This window comes from Cherax quadricarinatus, chromosome 6 (genome assembly GCF_038502225.1).
Source record: "Cherax quadricarinatus isolate ZL_2023a chromosome 6, ASM3850222v1, whole genome shotgun sequence".
NCBI lineage: Eukaryota > Metazoa > Arthropoda > Malacostraca > Decapoda > Parastacidae > Cherax > Cherax quadricarinatus.
The window spans coordinates 2,683,189-2,708,537 of NC_091297.1; the positions used below are offsets into that span (position 1 = coordinate 2,683,189).

The 25,349-nt window shown below is 42.0% G+C and overlaps 1 protein-coding gene across 2 annotated transcripts in view; it reads right to left on the bottom strand.

Moving 5' to 3' along the window:
* Window positions 1–6,176, bottom strand: part of LOC128692044 (uncharacterized) — a 63,884-nt gene extending 57,708 nt beyond the window's left edge. For both annotated transcript variants that reach the window (XM_070079826.1, XM_070079822.1), the window contains exon 1: window positions 6,020–6,176. In XM_070079826.1, coding sequence (XP_069935927.1) covers window positions 6,020–6,046 — 27 coding nt within the window. In that variant the 5' untranslated portion in view covers window positions 6,047–6,176. The remainder of the gene's footprint in view (window positions 1–6,019) is intronic.
* Between the last annotated feature and the right edge of the window lie 19,173 nt (window positions 6,177–25,349).

Here is a 25,349-nt window from a genome sequence, read left to right on the forward strand (position 1 = left end):
GCTAGTGACACCCCTGCTTTTCATTGGGGGGATGTTGCATCGTCTGCCAAGTCTTTTGCTTTCGTAGTGAGTGATTTTCGTGTGCAAGTTCGGTACTAGTCCCTCTAGGATTTTCCAGGTGTATATAATCATGTATCTCTCCCTCCTGCGTTCCAGGGAATACAGGTTTAGAAACCTCAAGCGCTCCCAGTAATTGAGGTGTTTTATCTCCGTTATGCGCGCCGTGAAAGTTCTCTGTACATTTTCTAGGTCGGCAATTTCACCTGCCTTGAAAGGTGCTGTTAGAGTGCAGCAATATTCCAGCCTAGATAGAACAAGTGACCTGAAGAGTGTCATCATGGGCTTGGCCTCCCTAGTTTTGAAGGTTCTCATTATCCATCCTGTCATTTTTCTAGCAGATGCGATTGATACAATGTTATGGTCCTTGAAGGTGAGATCCTCCGACATAATCACTCCCAGGTCTTTGACGTTGGTGTTTCGCTCTATTTTGTGGCCAGAATTTGTTTTGTACTCTGATGAAGATTTAATTTCCTCATGTTTACCATATCTGAGTAATTGAAATTTCTCATCGTTGAACTTCATATTGTTTTCTGCAGCCCACTGAAAGATTTGGTTGATGTCCGCCTGGAGCCTTGCAGTGTCTGCAATGGAAGACACTGTCATGCAGATTCGGGTGTCATCTGCAAAGGAAGACACGGTGCTGTGGCTGACATCCTTGTCTATGTCGGATATGAGGATGAGGAACAAGATGGGAGCTAGTACTGTGCCTTGTGGAACAGAGCTTTTCACCGTAGCTGCCTCGGACTTTACTCTGTTGACGACTACTCTCTGTGTTCTGTTAGTGAGGAAATTATAGATCCATCGACCAACTTTTCCTGTTATTCCTTTAGCGCGCATTTTGTGCGCTATTACGCCATGGTCACACTTGTCGAAGGCTTTTGCAAAGTCTGTATATATTACATCTGCATTCTTTTTGTCTTCTAGTGCATTTAGGACCTTGTCGTAGTGATCCAGTAGTTGAGACAGACAGGAGCGACCTGTTCTAAACCCATGTTGCCCTGGGTTGTGTAACTGATGGGTTTCTAGATGGGTGGTGATCTTGCTTCTTAGGACCCTTTCAAAGATTTTTATGATATGGGATGTTAGTGCTATTGGTCTGTAGTTCTTTGCTGTTGCTTTACTGCCCCCTTTGTGGAGTGGGGCTATGTCTGTTGTTTTTAGTAACTGAGGGACGACCCCCGTGTCCATGCTCCCTCTCCATAGGATGGAAAAGGCTCGTGATAGGGGCTTCTTGCAGTTCTTGATGAACACAGAGTTCCATGAGTCTGGCCCTGGGGCAGAGTGCATGGGCATGTCATTTATCGCCTGTTCGAAGTCATTTGGCGTCAGGATAACATCGGATAGGCTTGTGTTAATCAAATTTTGTGGCTCTCTCATAAAAAATTCATTTTGATCTTCGACTCTCAGTCTGGTTAGCGGCTTGCTAAAAACTGAGTCATATTGGGACTTGAGTAGCTCACTCATTTCCTTGCTGTCATCTGTGTAGGACCCATCTTGTTTAAGTAGGGGCCCAATACTGGACGTTGTTCTCGATTTTGATTTGGCATAGGAGAAGAAATACTTTGGGTTTCTTTCGATTTCATTTATGGCTTTTAGTTCTTCCCGCGATTCCTGACTCCTAAAGGATTCTTTTAGCTTAAGTTCGATGCTTGCTATTTCTCTGACCAGTGTCTCCCTGCGCATTTCTGATATATTGACCTCTTTTAGCCGCTCTGTTATTCTTTTCCGTCGCCTGTAAAGGGAGCGCCTGTCTCTTTCTATTTTACATCTACTCCTCCTTTTTCTTAGAGGAATAAGCCTTGTGCATACATCGAGTGCCACCGAGTTAATCTGTTCTAGGCATAAGTTTGGGTCTGTGTTGCTTAGTATATCTTCCCAGCTTATATCGGTTAGGACTTGGTTTACTTGGTCCCACTTTATGTTTTTGTTATTGAAGTTGAATTTGGTGAATGCTCCCTCGTGACTAGTCTCATTTTGTCGGTCTGAGGCTCCACGCATACATGTCTGAACCTCAATTATGTTGTGATCTGAGTATATTGTTTTTGATATGGTGACATTTCTTATCAGATCATCATTGTTAGTGAAGATGAGGTCTAGTGTATTCTCCAGTCTAGTAGGCTCTATTATTTGCTGGTTTAAATTGAATTTTGTGCAGAGATTTAAAAGCTCGTGTGAGTGTGAGTTTTCATCAGAGCTGCCTCCTGGTGTTATTACTGCAACAATATTATTTGCTATATTCCTCCATTTTAGGTGCCTTAAGTTGAAATCCCCCAGGAGCAAGATGTTGGGTGCAGGAGCTGGAAGATTTTCCAGACAGTGGTCAATTTTTAACAGCTGTTCCTGGAATTGCTGGGATGTTGCATCCGGAGGCTTGTAGACTACCACAATGACTAGGTTTTGGTTCTCGACCTTTACTGCTAAAACTTCCACTACGTCATTTGAGGCATTAAGCAGTTCTGTGCAAACAAGTGACTCTGCAATGTACAGGCCAACCCCCCCCTTTTGCCTGTTCACTCTGTCACATCTGTATAGGTTGTAACCTGGGATCCATATTTCGTTGTCCAAGTGATCCTTTATGTGGGTCTCAGTGAAAGCCGCGAACATTGCCTTTGCCTCTGCAAGCAGTCCACGGATGAAAGGTATTTTGTTGTTTATTGCTGGCTTTAGACCCTGTATATTTGCAAAGAAGAATGTTATCGGACTGGTGGTATTGTTGGTACTGGGGGGGGATTTTTTTTCCGGCATTAGTATCTGTATCTGTTGGTTTGGAGTGGAGGCCATCGACTGTGGTTCCACTCCAGGAATGACTGGATTTGGTGTACGATTTCTGCCATTTCCTGCCAGTTTTTTTTCCTTCCTGGCACTAAAAAACCTCTCCCTCTTGAGTGGCTGTGGCTACCCAGGTTTTCCCATGGCCTGGATGTTTTGTATCTTTTTGTCCCCTTTAGATGGTATGCCTGGCAATTTAAGTTATAGCACAGTCTTTCCTGTACTGAAGAGGTACACATTTCAGGGTGAAAAAGCTTACAGGAAGGGAGTTTGCATTTTCCTGTTGTCATATGGGCATGACATTTTCTAGGGTGGTCATAGTTGCATGTCCCATCTGTTTTTCCAGATTTCCCATGCCAGCAGATACCAAGTGCATAGTATGTGCACAGGCTTGGTTTCCGTTTGCCTTGGGTTTCTGTGACTGTATTCCCTGTTGGTGCATGTTTCCCTGTCTTATTCCTATCCTCCTTAGCACCAACAATGGAGCTCCCACCAGTTGTTTTTGGTAATTTATCCTCACTATTGCTATTGGAGTCCTCTTGTTTGCTATTTCCTGCGGTATTTCTGGTTTGCAATATTGGTTTTATCTTATCTTTGACTACACTTGTTTCCCTACTATGGCTCCTGTCCTCTATGAGGTCATTTATATGTATTCCTTCCTGCGTATAATTCCCGACTACCTGGACAAAATCTCCAGCTTCACCATTACTGTCTACCAGGACAGTATCTCCAGCTTCACCATTTCTGTCTCCCAGGACAGCATCTCCAGCTTCACCATTACTGTCTCCCAGGACAGCACCTCCAGCTTCACCATTACTGTCTCCCAGGACAGCACCTCCAGCTTCCCCATTACTGTCTCCCAGGACAGCACTATCCACCCCCCATTTACTGACTACCAGGACATCATCTCCAGCCTTACAGTTTCTGACTACATGGCCAGTATCAAGGGCAGTACCATTCAGCCCGGACTTTTTATGTTCCCATCTGTTGTAGAAAGCTTCCAGGTTTTCTATGAAAGCAGCTTTGATGTTATCCTCTTTTAATACCCTTGTGATTTTAGTCCACAGATTTTCCTCATTTGGGCATACCCAAAAACACTTCTCTGTTTTAATACTGCTTGTAGCTAGTTCTGGGATATCTGCACAAGGAGCGTGACACCAATTTCCACAAAAATGACAATTTATCCATGTGGTAGCCCGTTTGTTTGACTGACCACAGACTACACACAGCTTCATAATGATTTGAATGGTTGATTTACTGCAAGTCTACTAGCAACCTCTTGAATATTATATTAATAACCTTAAATGAAGCTCTAGCTATTTGTATTTCTGTTTCTAACTCTTTTTGTATATTGGACAGCTTACCGTCACGTTCCTGATTTTTAATGTTTGTGTTTATAAGGGCGCCTACAAACCCATCCGTTTACAGTCTGCTTTATTGTCCAACGAAACTGTTTGAAACCAGTCCCGGGTTCGGACCAGTCAAGGGTTCGGACCAGTCAAGGGTTCGGACCAGTCGATCTGCTCTGATCAGTGGGTCACTTATTTAAAACATACTGGTCGGTGATTTGAGCTAACACATGAAGGATCTACTGGAAATTATCTACCCGAGTAATATGTGATTTGACTGATACAAAAGTATAACTTGCGTGTTGAAGAGCCGGTGATATCTGGCAGCTCCTACAATGACGTACAGTCGACCTCTTTGTTTATCAATCGCTGTATCTGGCTTTTCTATTTTTGTTTTTCCGTCTCCACCACAATGTAAAACGGTAAAAACAATAACTGAAAAACAAAAGTATTTGCCTCTTCTTCCCCGTGACTGCGCCACTGGATGGCTCGAATTTAAGAAAAATCTGTCTAGCTTGGGCCAGTAGGACTACCGCAATGCTCCTAGATTCTTAGGTTTTCACTTCTACTAGTGGTCCCGGCCTCCTGTGAGGTCACCTCCAGCTGCCGAACCTCACTTCCCACTTCAGTATGCAAGGCTCCATTCATATGCCTGTAGTTCAAATTAACAGACAGAACTGAACACCAAATTCTCTCTCCATATCTGCAACCGAATTATCACAAAACTCGAAATTTATGCCTTAAAAATCTTCCAAAATTTCTACGTATATACGAGTAACAAAAACATGGACATGGTTGAAACTGTATACGGACAGCCACACAAAATTCGCCATGGAAATAGAAGACAAGAGGAACGACAGAGAAGTCTATGACCAAGTGGTCAACATTCACGAGTCTATGGTATTTCTTCTGTTCAATGCTTCTCCAGCATTACACACAATTACACTTCTAATTACATTCATAGCCTATCGACTACACAAGGGTTATTAAGGCTGCATGTCGCCTGTATACAACCAGTCACGAATACTTTATTCTCTACAATGGGGATGAAACTCAATATATACACTAGAAGACATTTAAAGTGTAAATAAAAAGGATCAAGGGAAACTTACACCATCACCTCAGGGATACTCTGCGGCTCTCCTTTGCAAATACTGTTTAAGTATCCCATCCTTCAACTAGTTTAGGTACACAGTGCCTTTTATTTAGCATTAAGTATACCTGTCAGTGTTTACCTGATGTGAAATGTCAGCTCAAGGAATATTAAGGTAGCTCAGATTCACTGGATTAAGATTCCTTTGTTTACATCATGATACTCCCAACCTCTCCTGGACAACTATCACACCTTGAGTCACTATGTGCGATAAAATTAATGAATTCTGAGACTGCACACTGTAAATAACCAACAAGAAACCTTTCTTTTTACAAGCATACCTTGGTAAAATACAAGACAACATATTTGTGACGTAATGCATGTCTGCATAAACAACTTATTACGATTGTAACCAGTTCTGAACATGTAAATAGTTCATTACCACTAACCTATTTAGCTATCAAAACTTTGCGGCCTAGTCTTTACCTGACCAACGGGGCTGTGGCTCGTACGTCAGCTTGCGTGCGGCCAGCAGTAACAGCCTGGTTGATCAGACCCTGATCCACAATGAGGCCTGGTCTCAGACCGAGCCGCAGGGGCGTTGACCCCCGAAACCCTCTCCAGGTAGTCCCTAGACCCACTGTCCGTCTCTAAAATCTCTTGACTACCGTCCACACCATAAGTATGAAGTTCATTTTGACGAGACATATTAAGAAAGTTATCTCACACGCTAACTACCTCACTTTACCATTAAGAAACCAAAGGTGGTCTTCATGGTGGTGAAGAATGCTACAGCAACAGCCACAGCCACACGCACACTTCTAAGACATACACTGCACAGGTACTCCAAAACGTGAATAAAAAATAATGTTCCCAGATACACAGTCAACAGCTGACTGAGACACAGCAGGTCACCACACACCTCAAGGTGTTCGTCAACCATGGACTTGGCTTGTGCTTCATCTTCATACACTATACACTCAAGTTCCACTCACAAGACTAATAATAATAATTCTATATAATAACCTAATTTGAGTCTATATGTAGATAATTAAGTACCTTTCTCAGGTAAACTGGTGAGTCTGGTTACGGGAGAATGTTTGAGGGAGCTGGAGGAGGAGGGAGAGTTAAGACAAGACATACAATGGCGGATGACCTAACAATACCTCAGATGCTTAACCAATTAGAAGATTTTTCTGTGGCAGATTCTTGTTTAAACTTCCTTAATGGGTATGCTGAAAATGGTATATAACACAGCAGTTGGGAACCTTTATCAAAGCATTTCACTTACGCGGCAGGCACTGTACTTGGGATATATGGTAATTGACTGGAGAAGCCTACCACCTAGGCGAAACGTTATTATTATTATTATTATTATTATTATTATTATTATTATTATTATTATTATTATTATTATTATTATTATTATTATTATTATTATTATTATTATTATTATTATAAAAAAAAAGAAGCGCTAAGCCACAAGGGCTATGCAGCGCAGGCGAAGCGTTTCAATAAAGATCCTCAACCATTGTACATGAGATTTTCTTAATGGGATTTATACAGTCTAGAAACATATCTTGATTGATTTATTTGTTGTTGTTATTCAGGCTAAAACTACATATGGTTTAACAATGGATGTTTTAATTTTGTATAACTGCTTCATGCAGCACATTATGCTAAGCATAAAAGTGATAATCAATAAAGATTTATGTGAATATGACAATATGGTTCAGAAAAACACGTTAGTAAACACCACTAGGATATATTAGAAAACGTTTCGATCCTGAGACCTTGATCACTTCTAACATGCAGATGTATGTACAATATTCGCTAAGACCGTAGTCCTGGCACCGGTCTCAATTTTGCGATGACCTGCCTCTCGCTCCCGAGGGAGAAAGGGCTAACATGCAGATTGTTGTTATTGTTGTTAAAGATTCGCCGGTATTCTCCCGGCCCGGGCCCTTCCAAGTGGTGGCCCGGCACTGGCTCCCTGCCTAGGGAGTGTCTGAGACCTAAGTCTCTCATGGGAGGAGGCACAAGTAACCCTATGGAAAATTTTCTAGGGTGCTTACCTGTATGTACCTCAACATTATATACATACCAGTAATCTCATTGGGAGACAACCATATTGTTTACCGTAGTCACCCCGTGTAGACATGTGAGAAAACTTAACCACCCCTGGTCGCGGCAAGTGGTTCCTTCGACCTCACAATCTTATCCATATCTATCCGAGACCAGTATGGATTGAATAGCACCCACAAGTACGGTGCTACTAATTAATTGTGGACTGTATAGATTATATTAGTTTAGCTGAATGAAGGGGGGGGGGGGGGTAGGATACACCTGGATACATCCATCAAGGAAAAACATTTGTACATAATCCCACCACTTACCAAATGTTCTCTGGTGGTCACTTGATGTAGCTGGATCACTCATAACCTATCCAATTACAACATAACCTAACTGGCCAGCATCAGTCTGTTATAACTAGAAGGGTTACTTAACTGTGGGTGATTGATACTCCTTATTTCCTCCATTCACCATCTCATTTCGAAGTCCTGCTACACCGACACGGTTCTTATTCCGGCAGGACGAGGTATCCGTCGGTTCGTCCCGGTTTAGAAGTCGTGATTCCATAAATCTTCATTATCCCCGGTACGAGTCACACATTCACTCGGAGCAGGGCGATCTATTTCACATCCCGCATTCTCTTAACTCAACGTTATTATCATTAATTACATTACAATTCACAAGACGATTTAATGTCTCATAATTATTATACACATTAGAGATCACTCCATTAAGATCTGAGACCGATGAGTGATGATTAAACCAAGGGTAATTTTCCCCAGGACACAGTCCCTAGTGACGCGCCAGTCACCCGGTCCTACCCTTATTCACTCATTTTACCACTTTATTACGGTGGTCCCGTAAATCACGTTCCCTCACTCTCCACCAGGAACAGTTACGACACTTCCTATTATGAAATGAGGCCTATATTAATCCTTAGGCCGCCGTGAATGCCAATTTCGTGGTTCCATGCTTTCCCAGCCTCCTCACCACATTCAAAACACTCCCGCCTCCCCATGGCCCGAGTCGCCCCCAACCCCCGCACATCCGCGCATGCGCAAAGGGAACTCTTGGTTCTACCCTATTGTCAAATTCATTTTTGACTCATATCGACACATTAAACACCTATTAGGCGCTATAGCTTCGGAAAATAAAAAATTTTCCACACTGCGGCCGGGCGGAGGTCGTTGCTAGACGACTTACATAATGTGGAGTACAATTTTCCCATCTTCACTGGCCACCTGGCTTGGGAACTCCAACATTGGTATTTACATAATCACCCATTAATTCTTTCCACCTGTTAACTCCTCAGGTAGGGCTCCATCCAAAGCACACTCAAGCCTCCATGCTTCTGGTATTAACAATTTCCCTCTTATTGTAAGGTATGACACTAAGTCTATGCTCTCGGGGCTAATTTGTTGGGCATACTGGAATTATGAGACTTTACAATAACAAGTCTCTCTCAGTATCCCAAGTCAGCCCCAGCACATTACTGCATATCGGCACCAACTCCATGGCCATCCATATTTATTGAACCCTCAAAATGGACTAATTAGTGTTCCATTCTCTCAGGGGCATAAGCCTATGCTCCCTGGATTAATTTATTGGGCATACTGGAATTATGAGACTTTAACAATAACAAGTCTCTCTCAGTATCCCAAGTCAGCCCCAGCACAGTACTGCATATAGGCACCAACTCCATGGCCATCCATATTTATTGAACCCTCAAAATGGACTAATTAGTGTTCCATTCTCTCAGGGGCATAAGCCTATGCTCCCTGGATTAATTTATTGGGCATACTGGAATTATGAGACTTTAACAATAACAAGTCTCTCTCAGTACCCCAAGTCAGCCTCAGCACATTACTGCATTATTTCATTAACCCCTTCACATATCCTCATTAGTTCCTCTTCAGTTGACGTCACACCCGGAAATTGTCCACATAAGATTATTTACCCAATTACTTCGTTCAGTGGACCACCTGTGCACTTAAGGTGTGCATTTATCGTCGCCTGAAGTAAGAACAATTTATTATTTAACTGTTTATTAATTATATCATTATAAGCAGTCAACAATTTTGGTGTCTTGCTTAGTTCGCAGAGCTGGGCCCTTTAACTGTCCATACGCCATCCTATAAATAGTAGGTATTTCTGGACGGTCGAGCTTCCACGGAAGTCGCACCCAGTAATGTCCAGATTCACATTTAACATCTTTCAGGTATTGTTCCTGATTAAAGGAATCATTTGGACTTTCCTCATTTATATTAATCCCTATGCTGTCCAGCTCCCACAAATTAGACTGGTTCAACATCAGAAGAATACTTGTACTGGGTTGACCTTTTATGAGCAAGACACCATGACTGTATTCACTACTTCTAGTCATTATTACTAGGCGGTAGTCTGCCATATATTACATGGCCCGTACCAGTGTTGAGGAGAGTTACGCCGCATGCTTTTGGATTTATGCCCTTTATCCTGAATTATTACATCCAACGCCGGCAAGGCTACCTCAGCTAGGCCATCATTATTGCCATTAGCTGCAACCTTTACATCAGTCACTGTAGTGTCAGGGTTATTAACATTATCATTATTGTCACCATTATTATAAGAATCACATACAACCCTGCACATAACTGTATGGTGCTTTCCCTTGTTGCATTGATAGCAACTGTTCAATTTGGTATGACAATCCTTTACATTATGATTGTCTAGACATCTGATAAATCTGTCAAGTTCTTTCATTCTTTCCACTTTAATATCCCATGAATTACAGGCATTACAATTTTTAGTGAAATGAGTACCCTGGCAGAAGAGGCAGTCTCTCTTTTCCTTGCCTGACCTCTTATTAACTGGGTTACACTTACTGAGGTACTTATTCCTCTTACCTTGATGTGAGGAACCACTATTACTGATTCCTGACTTGATATGTGCATATTTAACTCTTAACTATGATTATTACCACTGGGATTATTTTTCCCTTTTGAGACTTGACAGATACTTCAGAGTCATTATGTGTTATATCCTTAGAACTGTTTGGCTGACTGGTCTGCAATTGAACAATTAATTCCTGCCGACCTAGTCTGATTTCCTCCAGACCGTACTATGGAGGTTTTGGCAAACCCACCCTTTGCATTAATAGGTTGATCAACTGCCTGGCTTAAGATAAGATAAGATAAGATAAGATTTCGTTCGGATTTTTAACCCCGGAGGGTTAGCCACCCAGGATAACCCAAGAAAGTCAGTGCGTCATCGAGGACTGTCTAACTTATTTCCATTGGGGTCCATAATCTTGTCCCCCAGGATGCCACCCACACCAGTCGACTAACACCCAGGTACCTATTTGCTGCTAGGTGAACAGGACAACAGGTGTAAGGAAACGTGTCGAAATGTTTCCACCCGCCGGGAATCGAACCCGGGTCCTCCGTGTGTGAAGCGGAAGCTTTAGCCACCAGGCAAAGCCTTACTTTTACAAGACAGTTTTTCTTCCAATTCGTAATGTTGATTAATTAAAACATTCATTTCCATTCCATCTGCACAATTCTCCAGCAGATCTCTTTCACAGTCTTTAAACCACAATTTGTACCAATCAAATCTACTCTCTAAAACATCTAAATATAACTTTAATTCATTAAGGTTCACGGTTCTTTGATTCACTAAATCAAATGCCTTCGTCACATGGCTTTTAATAGCCTGTAATGATGCTTTCATTACTCTAAAATTCACGGACTTGTCAGCCACATTAACTCCATTAGATCCAGTCATGGTTAGAGAATTATTAATCACTGATTATACAACTTAAGTAGGCGCCTTATAAGAGTAATTCTTGCACTTTACTCTTGTATAAATCCTAGTCACCCATGTGCTAGCAATTAATTGGGCTAATTGTCATCCATCACACGATCGATTAAACTTGTGCACCCTACACCCACTTCCTTCAATCAGTCACTTAATTATTAAGTAATTAATTCAATTAATTTTTTCACTGATTGCATCCGGTTCAGGAAGGACCAACGGGCAGATATGAAAAATTTTCTAGGGTGCTTACCTGTATGTACCTCAACATTATATACATACCAGTAATCTCATTGGGAGACAACCATATTGTTTACCGTAGTCACCCCGTGTAGACATGTGAGAAAACTTAACCACCCCTGGTCGCGGCAAGTGGTTCCTTCGACCTCACAATCTTATCCATATCTATCCGAGACCAGTATGGATTGAATAGCACCCACAAGTACGGTGCTACTAATTAATTGTGGACTGTATAGATTATATTAGTTTAGCTGAATGAAGGGGGGGGAGGTAGGATACACCTGGATACATCCATCAAGGAAAAACATTTGTACATAATCCCACCACTTACCAGATGTTCTCTGGTGGTCACTTGATGTAGCTGGATCACTCATAACCTATCCAATTACAACATAACCTAACTGGCCAGCATCAGTCTGTTATAACTAGAAGGGTTACTTAACTGTGGGTGATTGATACTCCTTATTTCCTCCATTCACCATCTCATTTCGAAGTCCTGCTACACCGACACGGTTCTTATTCCGGCAGGACGAGGTATCCGTCGGTTCGTCCCGGTTTAGAAGTCGTGATTCCATAAATCTTCATTATCCCCGGTACGAGTCACACATTCACTCGGAGCAGGGCGATCTATTTCACATCCCGCATTCTCTTAACTCAACGTTATTATCATTAATTACATTACAATTCACAAGACGATTTAATGTCTCATAATTATTATACACATTAGAGATCACTCCATTAAGATCTGAGACCGATGAGTGATGATTAAACCAAGGGTAATTTTCCCCAGGACACAGTCCCTAGTGACGCGCCAGTCACCCGGTCCTACCCTTATTCACTCATTTTACCACTTTATTACGGTGGTCCCATAAATCACGTTCCCTCACTCTCCACCAGGAACAGTTACGACACTTCCTATTATGAAATGAGGCCTATATTAATCCTTAGGCCACCGTGAATGCCAATTTCGTGGTTCCATGCTTTCCCAGCCTCCTCACCACATTCAAAACACTCCCGCCTCCCCATGGCCCGAGTCGCCCCCAACCCCCGCACATCCGCGCATGCACAAAGGGAACTCTTGGTTCTACCCTATTGTCAAATACATTTTTGACTCATATCGACACATTAAACACCTATTAGGCGCTATAGCTTCGGAAAATCAAAAATTTTCCACAAACCCCCTCATCTTGTGAGCTACAAACTCGGGCTCTGGCACCAACCTTGCCCTAGAAGGGCAAGGCATGGTGTTGATCGTGCTAGCGCTGTGCTCTCCTGTGTGGAGTGTCGTGTGTTTGTGTTCATTTTCATTCATGTTGATTCGCTGGTACTTCCGGCCCAGGTCTTCTCCAGATGGTGACCCGGCAGTTGCCCCCCGGGTGGGGGGTGACGATCATCATCTTTCTTCTTTCTTGGCCCTCCGGTTGGAGGGTGTCGTCTTCTTCTATCTTGCACTGACTTCCTCAAAGAGAAGCGCAGTCGGGCAGAGGCAGCAGTTATAGGGTCGATTGGAGCCACACCCCAGCTTTAGCGGACAGCAAAGTGCTGGGTGAATGGTCATGCAGAGGTTAAGACAATATATATATCGGCGGAGAGTGAGGTGTGAGTGACGCATGGTGACCTGAAGAATGCCATGTTGGGATGTGGACGGGTAGACGTTGAGATCATGTGACTCCTGTGTTGTTGGGTTGGTGGTGCTTAGCCTGCTTGAATATAAGAACATAATTACATAAGAAAGGAGGAACACTGCAGGAGGCCTGTTGGCCCATACTAGGCAGGTCCTTTACAATTCATCCCACTAACAAAACATTTGCCCAACCCAATTTTCAATGCCACCCAAGAAATAAGCTCTGATGTGAAAGTCCCACTCAAATCCAACCCCTCCCACTCATGTACTTATCCAACCTAAATTTGAAACTACCCAAAGTCCCAGCCTCAATAACCCAACTAGGTAGACTGTTCCACTCATCAACTACCCTGTTTCCAAACCAATACTTTCCTATGTCCTTTCTAAATCTAAACTTATCTAATTTAAATCCATTACTGCGGGTTCTCTCTTGGAGAGACATCCTCAAGACCTTATTAATATCCCCTTTATTAATACCTATCTTCCACTTATACACTTCGATCAGGTCTCCCCTCATTCTTCGTCTAACAAGTGAATGTAACTTAAGAGTCTTCAATCTTTCTTCATAAGGAAGATTTCTAATGCTATGTATTAATTTAGTCATCCTACGCTGAATGTTTTCTAACGAATTTATGTCCATTCTGTAATATGGAGACCAGAACTGAGCTGCATAATCTAGGTGAGGCCTTACTAATGATGTATAAAGCTGCAGTATGACCTCTGGACTTCTGTTGCTTACACTTCTTGATATAAATCCCAGTAATCTATTTGCCTTATTACGTACGCTTAGGCATTGCTGTCTTGGTTTAAGGTTGCTGCTCATCCCGAAGTCCTTTTCGCAATCTGTATGGCTAAGTTCTACATCATTTAACTTATAAGTACTAGGGTTATGGGCACTCCCAAGCTTCAGAACCTTGCATTTATCTACATTGAACTGCATCTGCCACTTTTCAGACCAAGAATAGAGTTTGTTTAAATCCTCCTGAAGTTCCATAACATCTACGTTTGAATCAATTATCCTACCTATCTTTGTGTCATCGGCGAATTTGCTCATGTCACTAGTAATTCCCTCATCAAGATCATTGATATATATTATAAACAACAACGGGCCCAAGACTGATCCCTGTGGAACGCCACTTGTTACAGATCCCCACTCGGATTTAACCCCATTTATGGACACTCTCTGCTTCCTGTCAGTGAGCCATGACTCGATCCACGAGAGCACTTTTCCCCCAATGCCATGAGCTGCCACTTTCTTTAACAGTCTATGGTGCGGAACTCTATCAAAAGCCTTACTACAATCTAAGTAAATAATATCAAATTCTTTATCGTGGTCAACAGCCTCAAAAGCTTTACTGAAGAAAGTTAATAAATTAGTTAGACAAGACCGGCCTCTTGTGAATCCATGCTGAGTATCATTAATAAGCTATGCTTATCGAGATGGCTTCTTATAATCTCAGCTATAATTGACTCTAGTAATTTGCCTACAATTGAGGTCAGGCTTATTGGCGGTAATTTGACGGTAACGACTTGTCCCCTGTTTTAAAAATAGGAATTACATTAGCCATCTTCCACATATCAGACACTACACCTGTTTGAAGAGATAAATTAAAAATATTAGTTAATGGTTCACAGAGTTCCATTTTGCATTCCTTAAGAACCCTTGAAAAAACCTCATCAGGACCCGGCGACTTATTTTGCTTCAGTCTGTCTATCTGCTTCACAATCATTTCACTAGTGACTGTGATGTTACATAATTTATCTTCTTCTAGCCCACTATAAAAATTAATTACTGGAATATTGTTAGTGTCTTCCTGTGTAAAAACTGAGAGAAAATAATTATTAAAAATCGAGCACATTTCATTTTCTTTGTCAGTAAGGTGCCCATAGTTATTTTTAAGGGGACCTATCTTATCTCTAACTTTTGTTCTATAGACCTGGAAAAAACTTTTTGGGTTAGTTTTAGAATCCCTAGCAACTTTAATTTCATAGTCCCTTTTAGCTTTTCTTATCCCCTTTTTAATGTCCCTCTTAATGTCAATATACTGATTCATAAGATGACCCTCACCTCTTTTGATACGCCTATAAATTCCTTTCTTATGCCCTAGTAGATATTTGAGCCTATTATTCATCCATTTTGGGTCATTTCTATTTGATCTAATTTCTTTATATGGGATAAACGTTCTTTGAGCAGCATGTATAGTGATCAGAAAACTGTCATATTGATAGCTCACTTCGTTACCCCAGTCAACAGATGATAAGTGTTCTCTAAACCCATCGTAATCTGCTAAGCGAAAATCTGGGACTGTTACTGAGTTATCGCTACTATCGTACTTCCATTCAATGCTAAATGTAATTGATTTGTGGTCGCTAGCACCCAGTTCCTCTGAAATTTCTAAATTATTAACAAGGGATTCATTGTTTGCCATAACTAAGTCAAGCAGGTTATTTCCCCTTGTAGGTTCTGTCACAAACTGCTTCAAAAAACAATCCTGAACTACTTCTAAGAAGTCGTATGATTCTAAATTCCCAGTCAAGAAATTCCAATCAATATGACTAAAGTTAAAGTCTCCTAGAATTACTACATTATCGTGCCTTGTGGCCTTAACAATTTCCTCCCATAGTAGTCTCCCTTGGTCCCTATCTAAGTTTGGGGGACGGTATATCACTCCTAAAATCAGTTTTTCATGCCCCTCTGAAAATTCTATCCAAACAGACTCTGTATGTGTTACTTCAGACTTAATACCCGTTTTTATGCAACAGTTCAAGCGATCTCGGACATACAATGCCACCCCACCCCCCTTCCCGATACTTCTATCTACTTGGAACAATTTAAAACCTTGAATATGACATTCCGCAGGCATGTCCCGACTTTTTGAATTAAACCACGTCTCAGTTAAGGCAAATACATCAATGTTACCTGCACTAGCAACTAATCTCAACTCGTCCATTTTATTCCTAGCACTACGGCAATTAGCATAATAAACATTGAAAGACTCTCCTTTCTCTTTACCCTTCCTGTTCATTTCTGTTTTTCTACTAAACCTATTACTGTCCTTATCACCCAAAGTCCCTGGCTTTTCAATATCTATCTCGTTCTGCTTATTACTAGTTCCCCTAGAACTCGTAATATTACTACACTGGGACTTCACTGTTTTCCTGCCAAAACCCATACCACTAACTATTCCTAGTTTAAAGTCCTAACTGCTCCCTCCACTGCAGTTGCCAGTGCTACCACCCCAGACCTAGATAAGTGAACCCCATCCCTGGCATACATGTCATTTCTGCCATAGAAGAGGTCCCAGTTGTCAATGAATGTTACCGCATTTTCCTTAGTATTTGTCCAGCCAGCAATTGACACCAATTGCCCTGGACAACCATTCATTTTCAACTCCTCTCCTTGGCAAAATACCACATATGACAGGGTTCCCACCCTTACTCCTAATTATTTCTATTGCTGACCTATACCTGCTAATCAGGTCTTCACTCCTACGTCTGCCAACATCGTTGCCTCCAACACTGAGACAGATAATAGGATTGCTCCCATTACCTCTCATGATGTCATCCAGATGGCTAACAATATCCTCCATCCCAGCCCCAGGAAAGCAAACTCTCTGTCTCCTACTCCTGTCCTTCAAGCAGAACGCCCTATCCATATACCTAACTTGGCTATCCCCAACAACAACATTATTCTTACCTTCCTTGGTGTCGTTCGTCGTGATGTTCCCAGTAGTCGACTCACATTCGTCGGGTAGCATTGAGAATGTATTAGATGTTTCCACAACAGTTTCCACGGCAGTCTCTTTCTTCGTCATCGTTTCTACCTTTCCATTCGTCTTCTTGATCGTCAACTTCGTTCCCTGCTGTCCAGCCACTGACCAGTTTCCCTTCTTGACCTGAGGACTCAAAACAGGAGGACTACTACGAATCTTCTTGTTTTCCTCGGTCAGTCGCCGAATCTCCATCTTCGCCATCCTCAATTCTTCCTTAAGCTGTTGGTAAAGTTGCTCGATGGAGGGCATCTTGCTTCAGTTCGTAGAGAGCGCGCAAACAGGTCTTCACAGAGCTAAGTACACGTCACCACTGCGTGCTAATGTTTTAGAAATTTTGTGGTTTCCAATGTTACGTTCTATTGTGTCGGTGACGGCGATTAGCTAGGCTTCTAGACACCGTCGGCGTCTAGAAACGTCTGACCGTTGGTAAGAACGAGTTGTGCTTTATCCCAGTTCATCAAATGCCCCGTGGAGGCTCTGTGGAGGACACAGGTGTACCTTAAGTCATCTCTGTTACTGGCACTTCGATGCTCATTCAGACGGACGGCAAGATCTCTGTCTGTTTCGTCTACATATTTCTTTGGACGGAATCCACAGTGGATGGTGTAGACACCTGCTGTAGAAGTTAGAGGTGTGGGACTGCGTTCCACAGCATGCGTCTACACCATCCCCTGTGGATTCTGTCCCAAGAAATATGTAAGTGAAGCAGGTAGAGATCTTGCAGTCCGTCTGAATGAGCATCGAAATGCCAGTTAACAGAGACGACTTAAGGTACGCCTGTGTCCTCCACAGAGACTCCACGGGGCGTTTGATAAACTTGGATGAGGCAGAACTCGTTGTCACCGAACAAGACAGACGCCGACGGTGTCTAGAAGCCTCGCTAATCGCCGTCACAGACATATAAGAACATAAGAATGGAAGAACACTGCAGAAGGCCTACTGGCCCATAGAAGGCAGGTTCTTATCAAAACCACCACTACCCAAAGCTACCCAAGAATTTACTTCCATACCCACGACACCAGTCAAACCCAGCCCCTCCCACTCATATATATGTCCAGTCTCTTTTTAAATCCACCCAAGGTCCTAGCCTCTATCACCCTACTCGGAAGATTGTTCCACGCATCCATAACTGTTCCAAAACCAGAACTTACCTATGTCCTTTCTAAATCTAAATTTATCCAACTTAAATCCGTTATTTCTGGTTCTTACCTGGTTCGACACCCTCAGTACTTTATTAATATCACCTTTGTTTATGCCCATCATCCACTTATACACTTCTATTATATCTCCCCTCATTCTACGTGTCTCCAGAGCGTGAAGATTCAAGGCTCAAAGTCTATCTTCATACGGGAGATTCCTTATACAGTAAATCATTTTACTTATTCTTCTCTGTATCTTCTCCTGTAGTAAGGAGACCAAAACTGAACGGCATAATCCAAATGAGGCCTCACTAGTGATGTACAGAGCTGTAAAATAACTTTTGGACTTCTGTTACTTATACTTCTTGAAATAAATTCTAGTAACCTGTTAGCCTTATTGTGCACACTTAGGCACTGTTGTCTTGGCTTTAGATTTCTGCTTACCATGACTCCCAAGTCTTTTTCACATTCTGTATGATCAAGCTCTACTTCACCTAGTTTATAACTTCGAGGGTTATTTTCATTACTAAGGATTAGTATTTTACACTTGTCCACATTGAACTTCATCTGCCATTTTTCAGACCAAGACATTAATCTGTCCAAATTCTCCTGAAGTTCACTGGTATGGATTTGTGTAGGACCTGCCTAGTATGGGCCAACAGGCCTGCTACAGTGTTCCTCCTTTATTATGTTCTTAAGATGAGGTAATCAGTCCCTCAGCCTTGGAGTTGGTGTGAAGAGCACCGTAGTCGTGAAGAAACAGTTTCTCCACGACTACGGTGCTCTTCACATCAACTCCAAGGCTGAGGGACTGATTACCTCATCTTTTGTACATAGTTCCAATTATGTCCTTGGATTTGTATTGATGACTACAGACCGATAGCACTAACATCCCATATCATGAACAATAAAATGGTATAAAATACCGACAGGTTGTTTAGGTAAGACACATATGCAACAGTTAGGTATCTTTATTTCGAAGCGTATCGCCTACACAGTAGGCTTCTTCAGTCGAGTACAGCAAAGTTGATAGAAGCAGAAGAGACTTGAAGACGATGTGATCAGTCCATCACCCTTGAAGTTTTGAGGTGGTCAGTCCCTCAGTCTGGAGAAGAGTATTGTTCCATAGTCTGGAATAATATGGAGTAGAAGTGATAGGATGGAGCCTTATATAGCGAAACGTTTCGAAATAAAGATACCTAACTGTTGCATATGAGTCTTACCTAAACATCCCATATCATAAAAATCTTTGAAAGGGTCCTAAGAAGCAAGATCGCCACCCATCTAGATACCCATCAATTACACAACCCAGGGCAACATGGGTTTAGAGCAGGTCGCTCCTGTCTGTCCCAACTACTGGATCACTACGACAAGGTCCTAGATGCACTAGAAGACAAAAAGAATGCAGATGTAATATATACAGACTTTGCAAAAGCCTTCGACAGTTGTGACCATGGCATAATAGCGCACAAAATGCGTGCTAAAGGAATAACAGGAAAAGTTGGTAGATGGATCTATAATTTCCTCACAAACAGAACACAAAGAGTAGTAGTCAACAGAGTAAAGTCTGAGGCTGCTACGGTGAAAAGCTCTGTTCCACAAGGCACAGTACTCGCTCCCATCTTGTTTCTCATCCTCATATCTGACATAGACAAGGATGTCAGCCACATCACCGTGTCTTCCTTTGCAGATGACACTCGAATCTGCATGGCAGTGTCTTCCATTGCAGAAACTGCAAGGCTCCAGGCGGACATTAACCAAATCTTTCAGTGGGCTGCAGAAAAAAATATGAAGTTCAACGATGAGAAATTTCAATTACTCCGATATGGATTTAGATTTTTAGATTTTGCCACCGAAGTGGCTAGTTTATTGTGCACCCCATATCCATCCTGTGGACGGTAGCGCGAGAGCATATGGATACACAAAAGGCCTAGGAACTAGGCCCCAAAGGGTTAACAGGAATACATATGGATTTATATCTACATATCTATAGTTCATTTATCTGTTGCAAGCAAATTTAGGAAATTTGCTTAGTATATCTGGTATCTTATTTTCATTAATAAGATATCTTGACATGTCACATAGGTTATTATACTGTCTGACTCTGTATTCCTCAATAAGTGGACAATTAAGCACATAGTGTTCAAGAGAGTGACCATATGCCTGATCACATAATTTACATTTAGTTTGATCATCATCTGTGTGTCTCCCAAACTGCCAGAAGTACTTGTAACCAAGCCTGAGCCTGGCCACTACAACATCAGTCAGTACTTGTAACCAAGCCTAAGCCTGGCCACTACAACATCAGTCAGTGTTCACATTGCAAGTTGCTCCATAAACATACTTATCTACGTTCATGTTATCATAGTGGGTTATAGATCTACTCAGGCTTCTAACTGCATTCCTATAACAATCATTTTCATTATTTACTTCTCTCCTAATATTATTCCTAATGCTAGACACAGTTATACCAAAGTTATATTCTACATTCTCCTTCTGGGTACTCTTCTTGGCTAACATATCAACTTTATCATGAAGGAGTAATCCAATGTGTGATGGGATCCATAGCAATTGTACATTAATTCCTTTGTCCCTAATTTTTGAGTATCTATACCTGGTTTCTCCAATGAGCATGTTGTTGGAGTCATTATATGAGTCAAGAGCCTTCAATGATGACATAGAATCAGTAATGATGATAGAGTCAAGCTCAGTATCATAGGTTAGCTTTAGCGCCATTAGGATTGCAAACAATTCAATTTGCAGTGTAGACGCCCAGTTGTTAATTCTTATGCCTAACTCAACAAATTTATTATCGTTCTTAACTAGGGAGGTGGCAACAAGAGCAGATGCAGCCCTGCCAGAAGACTCCTGTTTAGATCCATCAGTGTATATAACTTGTGATAACTTATTACTACCAGCTAGGTGAGAAATTTCTTCTTGAGCAGTTGCTCTAACAAGAGATTTAAGGAAGGGATTAGTCATTTATGAGGTCATTCGCTTTTTCAAGAGGAAAGGGATGAGCAACATTGCCAGTCTTTTTCCTGGTTATTTTATTTATACCTTTCCAAGCCAAACTCAAAGGGGTGGACCTATCTAATCCACTAACAAACTGTTCCCATTCCTGTTGCCTAAGTTCTTCCTTTCTATTCCTTGCATTTGTTAGTGCAGCTTGGAACGTTCTGAGCAGGTCTGGGGTTCTACATTCACGGTATGCTTTACCAATCCTCCTAGCTGCATGTGTTAGATTGCGCAGCTGTGGATCATTATAGTATTTACATTGGTTTTTATTGTTATTTATAGTGGAGGGTCTTTGTTTCCTATTCCTGCCCACTTGATCTGTGAGAACACTCTCAATAGTGGTAATTAAATCATCATTAAATTTTTGTGTGCCAATGGGCTCGTAATTCTTATACCATTGATCCAAGTGGTTAATAAAGTTGTCTCTGTGTTCTGGTTTGAGAATAAGTTTCCTCCTTCTGTATTTAGCTCCTTGATTGCTGGAGATGTGATCAAGATTGACAATTGTTAGTCTTGGGAAGTGATCAGATAGAAGATTATCAACTATGACAGAGTCATGCATCGTATATGATGTATTAAATCCAAGACACAGATCTAGTATGCCACCATATATGTGAGTAGGTTCAGTAGTGCCCACAATTCGAACATTATCATGCTCATTTAGCAATCTCACTAGTTTAGTTCCATTGGTGTTTGTTATAGACCCACCAATATTCTTATGTCTGGCATTAAAATCTCCAAGAATGATGGTAGGTTCACTATTGATGCGATCTGGTAAAGCATCAGGTCGAAGCTGGTTCGCTGGGGCATAGAGATTAAAAATGTTTATGGAAAAATCGCCTGCATATACTTTGACACCATGATACTGCATGTTACTCGACTCTGCAAGGAAAGGAGTGAATGTGGCAAGTTCTTTCTGACATACATCACACAACAGTTGGTTGACCTTAGGTTATAAGCTGCATATCCAGGCAAGTTTGGTGGAGGTGCTCCATCTTTCAATCTACATTCCTGCAAACAGATGACATCAATATTCTTGGTTGCACTAATATGATGTAAGTCAGGCAACCGCTTCCTGATGGAAGCAATGTTCCATGAAAAGATTTGTAATGTATCCATTGTAGTGAGTTATTACAATCTCTTGCTCATAAGATGGTAAAACTATTATGCTTTGACTACAGTGTGCAGATACTTAAGAGCAAATAGCATAGTTTGTACGTCTTTATCTTCAGGACCTTTATTTTTAAGCATTTTTCGGCATTTTGGCAGCCAGTTAAAAGGCAAGTCTTGAAGGCAAGAGTTATGGGCTTCTTTCTCACAAATTGCTGGAAGCTGAACGGAGATTGCTGCACTTTTGACATCATCACCATGCTCAAGAGCATCATCCTGATTACATATATTTATTAAACTTGTCAGGATCTGTTCAAGATGCTCAATTTTTTTCTGGAAATTTGTTATAATATGAGAAAGGTCAGGCGAATCCAATGCCTCTCCGGAGGATGACACTTCTGGGTTAGTGCTTTCTTTAACACCTATCACCTTAACAGGTACCATGGTTACATTAGTGTTCTCTGTTTCATCATTCATTGCAGGTAGGTCCTGTGCATCTGACTCATCTCCAATTTCCAGGGAGGTTACCTGTGTGGTGTCCGTCTGACTGTTGTAGTTGTGTGTATTGGGAGAAATGACAAACTCATCCCCATATTCAGGTGTAGCCATAGGTATCTGTAGTGGCAGACCAGTAGTTCCATATGTGCTAGCAGGGATGGCTAGCTCCTCCACAGCTGGTGTGTGTGATGGCATTCTGGTATCACCAGAATCCTTTGCAGTGAGGTGGGGTTCTTGCACACTTTGCAGAGGTTCAGTCTCAGATCTGGCTGTGGTAGACTGGATGGCCCCATCCTCAGTTACCATTAAAGGACTGTTATCAGGTTTACATCGAAGGTTGTTTGGGTTCTGACTGCAGTCCTTGTGGGAAACTGTAACCCCCAACTTCTTTACAGTTAATACACTTAAATTTTCGGCTGTCAGGGCCTACTGTGCATTCTCTAGTGGAATGTTTCCCAGCACACTTACCACACCAAGAATGTAGTATTCCACAGTCTACTGCAACATGGCCATAGTGCTGGCATTTGTAACACCTACGTTTAGGGGGTAGGTACACTTCGATGTTTAGGAAACGTAAACCATGCACCCAGATATTCCGGGGGAGGGGCACAGGACCCACCCAACTGGCAATAATTTGGGATTTTCCTTTAAGTCTTTTAAGCTTGATGATATGCTCACTGAGAGTCAGATGGGATAGGTCCATGCATAGAGGGTATCCAAAGATTATGATACTGACCCATTTTTTAAAGTGGTGAGTGTCTGATGGAGGTCGGAGCAGCTTAATACCCCCATAAGGTGTACTAAGTAGATCATTGATCAGTTCTGCATTCTGTTCCACAAACACAAAGTTGTGTATGTTTTTCCTAAATTGGATCCTTGAGTTAGGATGATTGTTTGCAGCTTCCATTAGCCATGCACACTTAGCAGGCAGCAGGGTGTTGTCAGGGAAGTTCAGCTTAACACATTCTTCCTTTGAAGAACCACTTCCTTTGAAGAACCACTTCTTGCAGTGGTGACGTGTACTTCGAGTGGTGACGTGTACTTAGCAGTGGTGACGTGTACTTGGAGTGGTGACGTGTACTTAGCTCAGTGGTGACGTGTACTTAGCTCTGTGAAGACCTGTTTGTGTGCTCTCTGTGAATCTGAACCAGGATGCCCTCTCTTGAGCAGCTTTACCAGCAGCTGAGAGAAGAACTCAGAGTTGCTAAACTGGAGATACGGCGATTAACGGAGGAGAACAAGAGGATTCGTAGTAATCCACCTGTTGTGAGTCCCCAGGTTAAGAGGGGAGCTTGGTCAGTGGCCGGGCAACATGGAACCAAGCTGAAGATTAAGAAAACGGTTGGAGAGGCAGAAACAAAGAGAAACCAGAAGACTGCCGTGGAAACTTCCAACTCATTCTCGGTGCTACCTGACGAATGTGAGTGTTCTACTGGGAATGCCACAACGAGCACCAAGGAAGCATTGGCAGACGTGAGTGAGACATCCCTAGAAACCCCAACGAAGACCATCGAGAACGTCATGACGAATTCTACAAGTGGTGTAATGCTACCTGGCGAATGTGAGTCGACTACTCGGAGCATCACTACGGACGACGCCAAGGAAGGTAAAAACATTGTTGTTGTTGGGGATAGCCAGATTAGGTACATGGATAGGGCATTCTGTTTGAAGGATAGGAGTAGGAGGCAGAGAGTATGTTTTCCTGGGGCTGGGATGAAGGATATTGTTAGCCGTCTGGATGACATCATGAGAGGTAATGGGAGCAATCCTATTATCTGTCTCAGTGCTGGAGGCAACGATGTTGGCAGACGTAGGAGTGAGGACCTGATTAGCAGGTATAGGTCAGCAATAGAGATAATTAGGAAGAAGGGTGGGAAACCTGTCATATGTGGCATTTTGCCAAGGAGAGGAGTTGGAAATGAATGGTTGTCCAGAGCAATTGGTGTCAATTGCTGGCTGGACAAATACTGTAAGGAAAATGCGGTAACATTCATTGACAACTGGGACCTCTTCTATGGCAGAAATGACATGTATGCCAGGGATGGGGTTCACTTATCTAGGTGTGGGGTGGGAGCACTGGCCAACGCAGTGGAGGGAGCTGTTAGGTCTTTAAACTAGGAATAGTTAGTGGTATGGGTTTTGGCGGGAAAACTGTGAAGTCGCAGGGTAGTAACATGAGTACTAGGAGAACTAGTAATAGGCAAAATGAGGAGGATATTGGAAAGCCAGTGGCACTAATTGACAATGACAGTAATAGGTTTAGTGGAATAACAGAAAGGAGCAGAAAGGGTAAAGAGATAGGAGGGTCATTAAATATTTATTACACAAATAGTCACAGTGCTAGGAATAAGATGGACGAGTTGAGACTAGTTGCTAGTGCAGGTAACATAGATGTATTTGCCATTACTGAGACGTGGTTTAATTCAAAAAGTCGGGACATGCCTGCAGAATGTCACATTCAGGGTTTTAAATTGTTCCAAGTAGATAGAAGTATCGGGAAGGGGGGTGGGGTGGCATTGTATGTCCGGGATCGCTTGAACTGTTGCATAAAAACGGGTATTAAGTCTGAAGTAACACATACAGAGTCTGTTTGGATAGAATTTTCAGAGGGACATGAAAAATTAATTTTAGGTGTGATATACCGTCCCCCAAATTTAGATAGGGACCAGGGGAGACTACTATGGGAGGAAATTGTTAGGGCCACAAGGCACGATAATGTAGTAATTCTAGGAGACTTTAACTTTAGTCATATTGATTGGAATTTCTTGACTGGGAATTTAGAATCATACGATTTCTTAGAAGTAGTTCAGG